Source organism: Dicentrarchus labrax, unplaced genomic scaffold (genome assembly GCF_905237075.1).
Source record: "Dicentrarchus labrax unplaced genomic scaffold, dlabrax2021, whole genome shotgun sequence".
In the NCBI taxonomy this organism is placed as follows: Eukaryota; Metazoa; Chordata; class Actinopteri; family Moronidae; genus Dicentrarchus; species Dicentrarchus labrax.
This window is the reverse complement of record NW_026136715.1, coordinates 13,161,449-13,176,939: the sequence shown is the minus strand read 5'-3', so window position 1 is coordinate 13,176,939 and position 15,491 is coordinate 13,161,449. Positions and strand designations below refer to the sequence as shown.

The 15,491-nt window shown below is 40.0% G+C and overlaps 1 protein-coding gene across 1 annotated transcript in view; it reads left to right on the top strand.

The window, feature by feature from the left end:
• Positions 1 to 11,226, top strand: part of LOC127377618 (NUAK family SNF1-like kinase 1) — a 14,645-nt gene extending 3,419 nt beyond the window's left edge. Inside the window, exons 2-7 of the mRNA XM_051425689.1 lie at positions 1,644 to 1,764; positions 2,589 to 2,740; positions 4,315 to 4,380; positions 7,189 to 7,308; positions 8,179 to 8,311; positions 8,479 to 11,226. Coding sequence (XP_051281649.1) covers positions 1,644 to 1,764; positions 2,589 to 2,740; positions 4,315 to 4,380; positions 7,189 to 7,308; positions 8,179 to 8,311; positions 8,479 to 9,683 — 1,797 coding nt within the window. The 3' untranslated portion in view covers positions 9,684 to 11,226. The remainder of the gene's footprint in view (positions 1 to 1,643; positions 1,765 to 2,588; positions 2,741 to 4,314; positions 4,381 to 7,188; positions 7,309 to 8,178; positions 8,312 to 8,478) is intronic.
• The last annotated feature ends 4,265 nt before the right edge of the window (positions 11,227 to 15,491 follow it).

Sequence of the window (15,491 nt, the reverse complement as noted above, 5' to 3'; positions counted from 1 at the left end):
CACATTATTTGGATGAACAATGACGCATTGTTTGCTAAAAGGATACTTTAGAGGTCATAGTTAAACATGACGCGTATGCAGCACATTTGTATGCACAAGGGTGATATCATACACTCACATAGACAGACTTCCTCTGCACAAACATGCCTTAATGCCATGTTCAGGGGGTAAGTCCGAGGTTAAAATGCAAACCTTTTTGCCCACTTACTTTGACTAACCTTATCCATTCCTTTCACCTGTTAGCTACAACCTATATCGTCCCTCCTCACCCCTGCATCTTATTTCACATTCTCCCCTTCTCTTCCTTACATCGCTTTCCCAGCCAGCAGGTATTTGGGTCAGAAAACGTTCACAAGCATGCAAGTGTGTACGTGTTAATAGCCCCCCAAGCTTGGACTTGTGCCATTCAGCTGACAACCACTGAAGATGTGTGGCCTAATCTCTGACCCAGCACCCAGTACCTCTGGATGGTCAGGGATGCCACATAGGCCTGAAGAGTCTGGTGATGTGAGAAAAATCCTCATATCTCAGAACTTGTTTATAGAGAAGATACAAACCTAAAAACAAGAATGTTCTCCTTCGTTGGATGCCGTCACATCAGTTATAGAAGGTCAGATCAAGTCAGTCTTGGGAGTTCCCTGGAGTGTGTTTGTGTTGTGTTGCATAACTATTGCGGTTGATGGAGCGTGTGAATCGTGCCTTCCAATGTCTCGTAGAACTTTTTTCCCGGCAGCTGAGAATGCTGGAGTTGTGACCCAGAGGAGAGGCTTGCTCGCCCATTGGGACATTGTAGGGGTTGACAGAATTATACAAGGGTATGATCAGTGCTGTATCAACCTCAAAAGTAGGACTGAATCCTCATATGCACATTATAGCACATCTCCCACTCTTTTGTTCTTCTGTTTTTAGCTTATAGTATTTCTAAATAGGACACCCTTATGTCTGTTTATAAGTCTGCCTCTGTCTTGTCCTTGTATGGTGACAGTTTCTCTATCCAAAGAGGTTTAGGGGCTCATGTTGGGGTGTCTGTTTCGGTGTATACGTGTGTTCGGTGGTTGGGGGTTGCATTGGGGTATAGTGAGTGCCTAGGATTAATGAAGTAGAGTGTGAACAGTGCAGCTGTCAACCTTCTGCCTCTGAGCGTGCTCAGATCACAGGAGACCTGCTCTCACCATTCAGCCCTTAAAACCCACATAATCACCTCTAATGCCCAGAGATTTCATTTGTGTATGTGTGTGTTAATGTAATTGTATCAACAGTGTGTATGTCTTTGTTTCCATGCATGTCTATAACACACGAACAGTGCATTTATCAGTGTTTGTTTGCTCTTTTGAATGACTCGAGTGAGTCATTGTGGGGGAGAAATTTGTTAACTGGTGAGTTTGCAGAAGAATTAAAGAGGAATCTGTGTTTACTGGCACCAGATCTTCTGTGAAAATACACAACAACACAACAAAGGTTGTACACCAGTGACTGTCCCTTGATAACCGCCGTGAAAGATGAACTTTGAAACTCTGTTTAAATATTATCCTTTTGTTGTTAACCATCCACAGTTAATCATTAGAGTGATCAAAATCTGTGTGATTTGAATACAGAGGTTCATATCACATCTACAGAAACAAAAAGTGTATCCTTTCTCACAGGTGGCGATCAAGTCAATTCGTAAGGAGCGCATCACTGACGACCTGGACAGAATTCACATCCAGAGAGAGATTGAGATCACTGCCAGGCTCAGGCACTCCAACATCATACGCTTCCATGAGGGTAAGTCTGCAAACACAACACACACACATTGCACATGTACAGTCCACACAAATATCATTGTGAATTATTACCCTTTATTTTCATCACCAGACAAAACTCATGCAGATTCATAATCAGTGACTCACAGTACAGATTAGTGATGTTGTGGTAGCGCTAGTGCTAGTCTACAGTGTTGTGCAACAGTGCACATAAAGGATTGTTCTTGTCAACAAATCCCATTTGAAGACAAAAAATATATATAAATGATAGTACCTATTTGTCCAAAGCCTAACACAACTTCTTTCTCTGTGCCATAGACTTCGATTGAGCTGCGAAAACTATTAAAAACACATTAATGAGACACTTAGGCTATGTTCACACTGCAAGCCTCAGATCTGATCAGATTTTTTTTGTTTTGCTGTTTATTTTTTAAAATGTGGCTCATATCAGATCCCAGTCTGAACAGGTCATGGTCCTGAAGTGACCTACATGATGAATGTCGATCAAGAGTGAAGAGTAAAAGTCACATTAATTCTGATATTACTGTTCACACTGCCACATTGGAAGTCATGAGTACACAGCTTGAAGCAGTCCAAAATCCCCACAGAAACACAGATATTTAGAAACGTAGACTCAAACACTTTCCCTAAAACAATGCAGTTATACAATGACCCACACATATCAAACTTCCAGCCTTTATTCAATTATTAATTATTCCATTATTAATTTCTCCATTTGTAGAATAGTAATCATTAATCAGAATAGCATCTGTTGTTGTTGTACAGTGAGGAAGAGACCTGTAAACACATCAGCATAATGCCATACTGTAAATGTGTCCTATGCAGTGTTTGAGAGCCGGGATAAGATTGTCATAGTGATGGAGTACGCCAGCAGGGGAGAGCTGTACGATTACATCCAGGAGAGGAGGCGACTGCCAGAAACAGAAGCCAGAATCATCTTCAGACAGATCACATCTGCTGTCCACTACTGCCACAAGGTTTGCACACACACAATTTCTGCAAATACACCATTGGAATTCAGTATAAATTAGGGAACCACATGTAGGCACGTGCTGAATTGCATGCTGCTGCGGTATTCAACTGTGCACAAGCAAATACAGTACCACTAAATCCACTAAATCCTAATCCTAATACTGCAGAAAAACTTGACTTGAGATTTCAGTTCTCTCTGGGTTAAGAGCACATTATCTCTTCATTGTTTTTTACAGTCAAACACTGACACACTTAACTTAACACGTTACCTAAATGAGCTTCCTTCATCCCTTCACATTACTGTAAGCCCTGGCACAGGAGCAAATTATGCATTGTTTCTTGTTTTTATTGTTGTGTGCATAAATCAACAGTTAGGCCAGAAAACAGGAATTAGTTAATATATAAATCCTATTAATACAAAGGTGCTGTACAGTAGAAGTAAGGACCTGTGCCTTACAGTCAGCTGACTTGGATATGGAAATGTTTATGTTTTCATATTGTTCTTATTTTGGCATTTTGGATTTTTCATGAATCCCCTGTATTAAACTCAGAGATTATCATTCAGCTCCTGTAGCTTTATAGTAGGCAGGGAGGTGGATGTTGTGCTCCTCGTGCCCTCAAATATTGTCCCAAAATAGACATGAATGTTCTGGCATGAATGAATTATTGAATGTGCCTCTGAGGTATGCTGGGTACATGGAGGGATTATTGAGGCTTCAAAAGAAGAATGAAAATAATTCCAAGTCATTTGCTGCTCTTTTTTTGTTGCTATTTTCCAAATCTGTTCAAAGTCATTTAAAAATAGCAAGAATACTAACGTGGTTGACCACATATATTTCTTCTGCTTTTCTTTCTCCTTGTCTCTGCCTTGCATACACACACACATACACATTCACACACAGGCTTACATACTGTGCACAAAACATTGTCTAAGGTCATGGGTCACTTCCTCCACTTAAGTGCTCTGAAGAGGATGTAATTAACGAACGAAAGTAGGCTATTCTTGCTCATTAGCCAGTGGCTTTAAGAGAAACTGACAGCAATGTTTAAAGTTTCCCTGCGTCACATGGCTTCCTGGGTGGTCACAGTTATCTATAGCGGTCTACTTGTCGCTTCTTATGATTCGCTACCAATTCAGTGTCAGGGAAACACTTGCAAAAGATTTTGCAATCGAAACCTCCAGTGCACCTTTTCCTCGCCAGGCTCCACAGCTGTCTACACTTTGTGGCCTCTCGTTGGCTTCCAGGTGCTTACTGCCATCAGGGGATCAAATCGCATCTCATCAGACAAATTTACCCAAACAAAGCACTTCCTCATCCCTGTAGAAACAGTTGGAGAGCCTTTCTCGAGGCTCTCCGATATGTTCGACGCATGGCCCTGCAACACGAGGCCCGAATGGAATGTTAATGGTTATAAAATTCTAAATGACAGACAAAGCTGCCAAGCACCACAGGCTTGGTTTATGTTGTACACTTCACACCCTTCATTCTTCATTCGTTTGCATACAGAGAGAAAGCATCTGACTGTAAAGCGGTGGGAGGAGAAGTGCAGGACCTCATGTTTCTCTGCTCTTTTGCAGAACGGTGTTGTGCATCGAGACCTCAAGCTGGAGAACATTCTTTTAGATCAAGAATTGAACGTAAAGGTAAGATTGATAAAACAAACAACAAAACTGACAACAACACAAACTGAGCCAGCATATCAATTCCCAACGAGGAATTGTAATCATGCATATTTAGGAAAATAAATGAAAGAGTTCCCTTCCAAAAATATTTTGATATTTATCATCAGATAAAAAAAATTGTCCGCAGACAAAAGTATTGTGTTAAATACAAGTGTGTTATTTTAATGGGTCATCCATTAAGACCCGTTTACACTTTTGTTTTGGAACATAAAGACATAAATTTTTATGAGAAACTGGCTGATAAATTTAAGGAGGCAATCTTTTGACAGTGCTGCTGTATTTAGCATGCTGGAATGAAGCTTCACGTAATGCAGCTGGAAATGTCTTCCAAGTTCCAAAATAAAATGCAAACAAAGTGCATATTTAGAACATACATTGGAGCTATTTCTGCCCACTGTATTTTCAATGTGTTGTTAAGCCATGCACACTGAACCAGCACAAACATACTGCCAGGTCTTATAAAAGAACCCAGGGGTAATTTTTTTCCTTATTCCTCTCCTTATATGGCAGCTGTGCACAGCCAAAGGGGAAAGCTGGGAATCCAATGGCAATCACGCCAATCGGAGGGTTTTAATATAGTACGCTCAGTCTGTCCGTCAAAAGAAAACACTATGTGCATACCTCTCAGCGGCTCTTTATTCATTGCAAACCTCAAGTTCACTACATCGGCCTCACACAGCATCCACTGCAGGAAATGACCAAGCCTCTGTGCAATGTATGTGTGTGTGTTATGTCTGCACAATAGCTACTTAATAGCATATGTAAAAGGCAGGCACACTCAGACAGGTCGGGTAACATGTTGGGTCTTGGTCAAGTTTGATGTTCCAGATTTCAGTTTCATAATATACTAATATTAAAGTTCTTTAAAGGCCCGGAGTGTAACATTTATTTACAGAATATAACAGAAATGGAATAGAATCTTCATAGGTATGTTTTCATTAGTTTGTAATCAGCTGAAAATAAGAATCGAAAAACCAAACACTGGCGTTAGATCGGTCTTTTGCATTTTTCACATATTTCACACCCACCATAGTTTCTCCTTTGCGATTGGTTGAGTCAAAGGGTTTCAGTTGGTTGCAATCTGCTATCTCACTGCTAAAGTCTGTTTTCTGAACTGAGCATTTTTGTTTAATATATTCATGAACTATTAGATAGCACCAATAGAGAGAAACTAGAGAGAGACATGCCGCAAGTTTCCAGACAGGCTTGAAATTATACTTTTGAGCAGATTGGATCAGCTGATTTATTCATTGGACAAGAGGGAAACTGATTTTTTTTTTTAAGCCAAACACAATAATATCTGATCCTAGCTGAGACAAACCAGATGATGGTGCTAGTCACACTCACTTTACTTGTTTCTCACATGATATAATCACAAGAACCACAAAAGGCAGCCCAGAAATTTGCCCCAGCAGCCTGCAAGCCACTGTAGAACTCTCTGCATGAGAGACGGTGGCTCCTCACAACAGGCCATGTAATCCCCAGGCATGTGTAAAAGAGTCATTTGCATGTTTAGAAGAAAGAGTGTGTCTTATACAAGCATTCAACACTGAGGAATGTCTCTGCCAAAGCACTGAAATGAGTGCTGGAGCCTCACACAGTATCTCTAGTGGCAAAAGAGAATTTACACTGCATGACACACACAGACACACACACACACACACACACACACACACACACACACACACACACACACAGTAGTTTATAGAACGTATAGCTGTACAACCTGCACAACTTACATGCTCAGTGTACACATCATTATTGCCACTGTAAGTATATTATCAATCTTCCATCTGTGAGGTCTCCTTTTCCCTGTACCCCTGTTCCACGGAAATAAAGCTGTCACGTTGAGTATTTTTAACACCAGAGGGGCTGATTGTGTGCTGGTGCTCATGTTAATCTCTTCAGATAGAGAGGAGCCTCGGTATGTCTGCGTATGGCTCTCGCAGCCTCGAGTGAGTGATTGTTCCGTTACGTGAGTGTAAGCAGCCTGATGTTTTTGGCCCGCTTCTCTTTCCTCACTCACACTTACACTGGCAAAAGCTCAGCATACCTATTTTTGGCTGCTTTAAAAGGAATTGCTTTTGAGTTATTGTGTTTTTGCCACATGGGTAAAAGTTTGCAGTACATACTCACTGAAAAGGAATCTGGATTGCGTGAGGATGAGTGTGAGTGTTGAAGTGAATTAGTGGGTGAAATTTATAAAGGGTTCAGTGTTAACTGATTAATCCATTATGCCATTAAGTTAAACCATTCTGTGCTGGACACAAGCAGACAGAAGTCTGGACTGAGATCGTTATGTCATCTCTGTCTCACTGTCACATAAACCCTTTTGTTTATGTGACACAAACATGTGAACACACACATACATACACATGCTGGACTGGTCTTTAATCACGGCTGTGAAACCTTTGAATTTATATTTTGGATGTATTTTTTACATATTTTTCAAGGTTTCATTTCATATGTATTGCCTGCTTTATTGGTCTCATTTTTAGCATACATTTTATTTATTAATAGATAAATAGGTGGCTTGGCAGTCTCTGGGAGTTACACTAATGTCCTCTTGGAATAAGTGATACTGTTACTACTGCTGTGGCACTATGCAGCTGCAGCTGTGACGTTCTTTGTTATTTTTCTAGTTTCCACTCTGGGGATTGAAAAAGTTATCTAGTCTTACACTAGCACAGATGCAGTAGCAGCAAGAGACACAAAATGATTATTATAAGTGCATAATTGTATGTTCTCTCTTTTTCTCTGACTCTGCAGCTGGCTGACTTTGGCCTTTCCAATCACTTCCAGAGGGGTACTCTGCTGCAGACCTACTGTGGAAGTCCACTCTATGCTGCCCCAGAGATAGTGAAAGGACTGCCCTACCAGGGACCAGAGGTGGGTCTACACCATTGACATGTGATTAGTTGACAGAGCTTCTGGGTCTGTGACGTGAAGCCAACATGGAAGTGTCTTAAATCTTCATTCTCTCTAATGGCCAGCAGGGGACAGCTCCATGGGCTGCAGAAAAAGTAGTCTGGTAGTATTGAGCCTCATGGAAAGATTACCCCAATTCTGACTTGATTTATTATCTCAGTAAACATAATGAGTTTATTTATAGTTTATATCACAATTTTGTGTCGTGTGCAGTTCTGATCGAATATCAAGATTGTGTTACTGCATTGCCTATTTCTCCCTTCTTTTCACAAACATACTGTACCGTTTATCTATGAGAACTTGTGTGGCCAGGTAAGCCGCCATTTCCTGTTTCCTGCTATGCGCTTGAATCTAAGTGCAGCCAATGCGCACAGCTCAATTTGCAGTATGTCGCTGCTGCTTGGTCTGAAAAAACAGAATGATGAATACACCGTCATCACTAGTTCCTTCAAGAAACTGTTTCCAACCATTATGGGTTTTCTCATGAAGTTACATCTTCATGTGTTGTTCATAGTGAATCACTTTTGATTCTATCGTTCCATCATATGGTGTATTGAACAATGCACCACACAGTTAAGTTGGTGGCCCTAAAAAACTGTATTTATTAGTTCAACTTTAAAGCACTGATTTAGTCCTGCATTCAGTATGCTGCAGAACAACCACAGTAAATGGGTCAGGCAAAACCACAAAAAAACTAAACTATTAGATTTTATCAAGCTGAATATTGTAGAAAATCAAAACATGAGGCACATTTTCAACACTTCAACTATAATCTTTATCATGCTGATATCAAATCATGTTAACCTCATTATGTGTGTTTATGTCTTCTAGGTGGACTGCTGGGCGCTAGGGGTGTTGCTATATGCCCTGGTCTACAGCAGTATGCCATTTGATGGAGCCAGCCACACCACACTCACAGAGCAGATCAGCCAAGGTCGCTACCGCAGACCCAATCCCCCCTCAGGTAAACCTGTACAATACCCATGTCTCTATCAACATTATATCAACATTTCTTTTCACCAGAATGTCGGATATGATTGCTTTGTTGGTTGTTCTTATTAGTATTCTGTTAATTATGTTGTTTTAGTCAGTGTGGCTGCTATAAATAACTGCTGACTCTGTTCCCTCCAGACGCCTGTGCTCTTATCGACTGGTTGTTGACGGTGCGTGTGGACGAGAGGGCTACGATAGAGGACGTGGCCAACCACTGGTGGGTGAACTGGGGTTTTGAAGAGAGTGTTTGTGACTGCCCTTCATCTCCACACCAAGAATGCCCCTCCCCACTGCTGGCTCGCTACATCGACTGGCAGAATAGGGTGGCAGCTACCAGCAACATGACTGTTGACCCAGGGTGCCTATCCTCAGACTCTTCCTGTCCACCTCAGCTCTCTCCCCACCCCTTTTACTTCAGCTTACCTCTGAAGAATGACCGTGGAGCAGGAGGAGGAAGGGTACGCGGAGGAATGTCAAGCCTCAGGAAGTCACGCAAGGAGAATGCAATTCCCCAGACTCCAGTGGGAGCTTGTGGTGGTGTTTGTGCAACAGCTGCCTCATCTGCTGTGATTTCTGCCACTTCCACCACTGAAAGAAAGAAACCTAAAGGTATTTTGAAACCCCAGAGGAGTTTTGACTCAGTCTTTCACAGTCCTCCTAAGGAAAAGTCTCCCACCCAACCGTGTAACGCTGCTCCTCAGCCTTATCGAACACACACACTTGCCCACACACATGCTGATGTCATGTCCACTAGTCTGCCACCTCCTTCTACATTCAGTCAGCCCTCATCCAAAATGCCAAAGAAGGGGATACTAAAGAACTTGTATGGAGGGGAGTCGGGTTATGGCTCATCCTCAGAAAGAATTATCTCTCGAGTGGGAGTTAAAGAGAGGGATGCAAGTGATTTGTGTTCCCACAAACAGCACACTTGTCTCCCAGCAGCAGAAGACAGCCCCACAATGCGCACAGAGGCAGTAAGAAGACGGAAGGGTATTCTGAAGCGTAATGGCAAGTTCTCTCGCAGTCTGGATCTTCCTGATGACCACCACTCGTCTCCCTCTTCAGCCCCCACAATATTCCCAGAGGCCTTACAGCAGCTCCTCCAGGCAACAGGGGGCGCAGAGGGCCACCGCAGCCGCCCCTCCAGTGTGGTGAGCGAGGATAGTCTCTTCTCCTCCGATTCCTTTGACCTGCTAGACCTCAGCGCCCAATCGCGCCGTAGGATTTTCTCCCGGGGGATGCAGCACAGTGCCTGCAGCTCTGAGGAGGACCTGGAGCCTCTTAGAGCTGAGGTGGACAGGGTTGGTGGAAACAGAGAAGGACAAAAGGAAATGCTCACATAAACCTAAGGAATGACGGACAAATCCATGTGGTGAAAAATTTGGGTGAACACCAGTTCTTTAATTCACTTTTCTGTGATAATCACTGCCTGCCATCTTGAAAAGACTTCACTGAACTCTGGAAAGGTTGCATATCGAGTATGTGGACTGTGCATTGTACTGTCAGTGTAAAGCACCATTTTTTGGTATATTTGTCTAAACTGTATTCATTGACATTTAAATTATGCGAGGCAGCACATTGAGAGACAAGACAAGTGACACCTGAAGGGAATCCAGTATCTGCCAAATTGCAGAGATGGGACCTGAATGTGGCAGAATGGACAGTCCATTTAATAAACTCACTCTGACCTCACCCGCACAATATCCTTTTTAGATTTTACTGCAGATTTCTTTTCAGATGTTTCTTGAAAATCTAGAGTCTGGATTCTGCAATCTGGTAAAGTTAGCACTGCAGGTTTTTGGAAACCATCTTGGGCAATCTTGGATATGTGATTCCATGTTTGTGTCAACACTGACATTAAGCTGGAAGAAATGTAAGTGTGTTTCCATCCACCTGCTTTTATGGCCCGTTTTCCACATAACCACATAACATAAACCTGGTGACATTTTTTTACATTTCGCTGATGTGAAAAAGTTCCTCACATTAATTATACACGACACAAACATTGCCACATTTCAATCATTGCTTTCCACCATTTGAGGTTTGACTTGCACTCTTCTTCTGCAATGGTTTTAATGGCACCAGACTGGAGAATTAGAATTGTTTAGCTTGATACACTCAACTCCTAATATTCACATAATGCTAGTTGATGGAAACACATTTTCTGGAAATTCTGTTTAAAGTTTGTGCTAATTTGGATTGAAACCTGACTAAAGACAGTTCCATTGTGAGGATAAATTCTGCTAAACTGAACTGAAAGTTCTTCACGGTAACACTTTATTTTACCCTATTTTATGAGCTCTATATAAATATATTAATAAATGGCTTATAACTCACTTAAATGTAGTTGTAGGTATTTGTCAACAATTATAACTTCTGTAAAGACATGTTATAACAGCTGTTTTACTATATTTTCATTAATTTTCTCCAGCCTCCAAATACTTACCACTCCATTATGAGTGGTAAGTATTTATTAAATATGTCAATACATGCTTATATCTGCTTACAACTACAATTTAGTGTGCTATGAACCATTGATTAAGTGGTTATATACTGCCTATACATGCTAAATATAGGGGAAGTTAAAGTAAAGTGTTACCTACTGTATTGTATCACATGTTACTGAGTATATTTGTATTACACAGTAATGTACTGTGCACAATTTGCTCCTTTGCACCAACAGACACAGTGTGAATAGCAGATGGATCACATTGCTTTTTACCGTGACACCACCAATGCTGCTGTGGACATTTAAAGAAGTGATGTATGCAGTAGATGTAATTTCTCTGTAATTTATTTTCATACTGTGAGAATTCTGTTAACTTTGTTCCAGCATTTCATACTTTTTTTTTGGAAAATGTAATAAATTATGTGAAACAAACTGAATACTTTCCGGTTGTTTTTCTAGTGAGAGAACAAGAAAAGCAGTGCGAGATGGCAGACAAAATGAGCACATAATGCATCTTTAAAAAGAGTAAAGATAAATATTATGAAACACAGATGTTCTGTGAAAAAGGACATTTTAAGACAAATCACCCTTTTATTCCAAATGTTAATTCTTCTCTGTAGTTAAGGACCCTTCCTTCTTTTGGCTCTGAGCATGAAACAATACAGAGAATTCAAGGAACGTAGAGTTCTATTTACCCTACAGACTGTTTTCATTATAGTTCATGTACTTACATAGAAATGAATTTGAAAGAAGAAAACACACAGAAAAGGTCATATAAGGCTTAGGTGAAAACATTTAAACACTGTTTAAGGTTTCTGAAATCAAGATATGCCACTTCACTTGATCATTTTGTATAAAGAGAAGTAAGCAATGAAGCACTGAGTATGACACATGCATGCTTTCCCTTTGTTTCCTTTATTGGCTTTCACTAAATACTTTCCTAAACACAGAACACATGTTCTGCAGGCCTCTCCCCTGTCTAATGGAGAAAGCCCATCATCTCTGTCAAGTAAAAACCTAATATCTTTTTGTGTTTTTTGTGTGTTAAGATATATTCAAGGAATACATTTTCCTCTACAGATTCTCCAACCTCTTATAGGCCCATGAAATCCCTTCAAGGTGTATTAAGTATTTGAAATCTGTATTTGTTTTAAATGTGTTTCTTATTTCCTGAAAAGCTTCCCTTTCAGACATACAAGTTTTCACAGCGTTAAGATGAAACAAGGCAAAGCTCACCAGCAGGTCTTGTTTAGATGTGGAGACGTCTGGTATGACTGACATATACACAGGCCTTACTTTATACCACCCACTTGCATGGTTTTAGCACATTTAAATGTTCTTCCTTTTGCAACACATAGTCTAATGACTTTAATGTTTATGGATTGATGGCAGAAAAGCAATTTGTTCATTTGGCTGGTGGTGGATGAAGTGCAGAGCAGAGGTCTGGGGCGCATGATAGCTCATCTGGTAGAGCCCATGGTCTATGTAAGATAAGATATTCCTTTATTCATCCCCCTTAGGAGAAATTCAGGTTGACACAGCAGCAATAGGGCAAAGTAGTGCAAAACAGAGAAAATCACAAATAAAAATATTACAAAATACAAAATATAATAGAAGATATAAAACTATAAATGAAAGTATATACACTATGCATTGTTCAAGTAGGACATGGAGTGCAAAATATGAGCAGAAAATTAAACTTGACTAAAACTAAAAAACTAAAACTAAACTGTACAAGTGGAAAGAAAATATAAATAGTGCAAAAGGTTTGTGCATTGTGGTAGGAGTTTGAAACCAGACTTTGTCTGCGGGGGTTGGAGGTACTGGGTGCTGTGGCGTTGTGGAGTCTGATGGCAGATGGAACAAACGAGCCTCCAAACCGCTTTGAGGCTCGGGGCTGGGTCAGTCTGTAGCTGAAAGTGCTCCTGAGCTGCCTAAGCTCAGTGTAGAGAGGATGAGAGGGGTTGTCCATAATGGCTTTCAGCTTCCCTCTCATCCTCTTCTCAGTCACAGCCTCCAAACTATCCAGCTCCATCCATGTACACCGAGTCCTTGCTGCGGTGGCCCAGGTTTGATTCAGGCTTACAGTAAGGTGTATGATCCCATGGTCTCCTTCACTGAGGGGCTCAAGAAGCTAAAACAAAGAACTGGCTTTAATAGGAGAATAACTGCAGGGTAACAGCAGCTTAAAGCATATAAGTTGTGTGAGGACCTCCTGTCAATCACACTGACAAGTTACCTCAACTGCATGGACTCATTGGCCAAAGATTTTAAAGATGTTGAAGTATTCCAAATATCTGCAATGATTGCTAATGCAAAGGGGTTCACAGCTAAGTCTTGCAGGCCAAGAGGCTTTTGTTTCTGTTCCCTCACGTGTGGATAAAAGTACCGTTGAGTGAACAAAAGCAGCCAGACTTTACTGGTTTCTAGGCTGATTACTGGGGCTCAGGCAGTTAGGGAACAGTAGCTTTACCTATTTTAAAAGTTGTAGCTAGTCTTACAATCTGTATACCCCTAGTTAGGTCAACCAGTACAGTATGTCTTAATCTATCAAGATTCTAATCTATTCTCACGTTTCCTTTTCAGTTAAAATAACCAGCAGTTTCTATTCACTTTGATTTCTGATATTTTTGTTTGCTGAGTTTCAATAATCTCTATATAACAGAAAGTTGCTTTTGAATGAAGGACCTTGGCCCAGAAGTCATATTATCTTCATGACGCTAAGAACAACCACTCAGCCCAGTCAGATTGCTGAGGCCTCTGAGGTTATCTGACAGTTGCTGAGGCCTCTGAGGTTATCTGACCTTATAACAACTACAGTATAACAAAGTGATAACTGTCTGCACAGAAAGCATCTTAAGACAGGAGTTACTTACAAGACATTCTTTATCCTATATCCTATAAGACAAATGTATTGCTACAACTCAGAATACTCAACAGCGTCCAAGTGCCATTGAGAATAACACTGAAGATGTTCAACCTCCTTTGTTGGGATACAAATACTACACCCAAAGGTGGGACAACTTCATCATCATAGATGGAGTAAATCTTTGAGATGATTGTACATCTGTTTCCTCATATGTGGTTTTGAAATTTCCATCCAGATTAAGTACAAAAATTTCAACAAAAGAGGAATAAGTACATAGTTGAACATATGGTGAAGTAGAACACATGCAATTTACTGTCAAGCAAACTGAACTGAAAGAATTAAACAACAGTGTCATCTTGTGGCCATTTGGTGTAGTTGAGCAAAAGTACCCATATACCGACACTGTGTGTTCTGACATCTTTCTATTAGAATCAGCATTAACTTTTTCAGCAATTTGAACTACAGTTCTGTTAGATCGGACCACACAGGCCAGCCTTCACTCCCCACGTGTATCAATGAGCCTTGGTCGTCCATGACCCTGTCTCCGGTCTGCAAGTGTATAAGCAATGGTAAAAACTGTAATAAATGTTTAAATTCAGTGTTAAAATAGAACTGTGCATAAGGTAAAATGTATTTCTATGGCTGTTATTGATATTGTTGGTTAATATCGACTTTTGCAGGGAAGGCAGGCCAAATAAACAAATATTTCACATACATTTTCTGTTAAAGTACTATTACATCTTGTGTTGACTGACAAATGATAATAACTTAACTTATAAAAGTACATTGTCAAGTTTGGCTGAAAATATTATGGTAACAATTGACAATATGGTACACAATGGATGGAGACCAGAGATTGTGAGATGTTGTCTGAAGAAAGGGGGTGTAAGCAAGTTGTAATGTACTAAACTGGCTTACTTACTTACTTAAGTCTCAACCATCAGTGTTCATGCTCTGTGAGTTGTTGCAGGCCTGTCGTAAACTGAGAAATTCACTCTACGCTATATATTTGTGTAGGAAATGTGCCAGTACTTTACTACTTTACTACTGAAGTAAAAACAAGTACCCAAAAAATGTACTTGATTTCATTCCATTAACCCTGTGAAAACATCGCCTCCCACTATTCCTAAACCAAGCACATTCCTCATGCTTGATATTTGTGACACAGTACAGATAATACAGACACCATCAAGGATATTTTTCACTCTATACAAACATGATATTCCAGTGATAGATTAAAAGATCAATATACATATGGACAATGGAAAAATAAATACAATTGGTCTTCATCTTCTTTAATACAGAATCTACATAATGATGATTGTGCAATATCAGGTTGTTTTATAGTAGTAGTGATTTTATAAAATATTTTTAATTGAAAGATATGAATCAGCTTTTCTTTTGTAAATTGTTCTGAAAAATTGTTTCAACTGTTACATTTTTTTTCTTCCCATGAGAAACAGGTTGTATGTGGGAGAGCAGCAAAGCCTTTATTCTGTAAAATTAATTTTGAAATACATTTATTAATCTTTGCTTTTGCTAACCTTTTCTGACAGCTTGTTGAAGCTTCCAATGCCTTTAAAAAGGGAGAGAAATTCACTAATATGTCTTTAAACAGCTAATCAGCATGGTGCGGTTTTAATTGAAAAAAGGTAAGCAGTTTGCTGTCAAAGAATGAGTACACGGTAAAAATGTTCTGGCTTGTTCTCCATAGATTGTTATAATAAATTAGTTTTTATTCAAGATGCTTTTAGGGATAGATTCATTGCTGCAATATCTTCTAAATTTAATTCACCATTTTCATGGAAATCATTTATTGCCTTATCAGGTTTA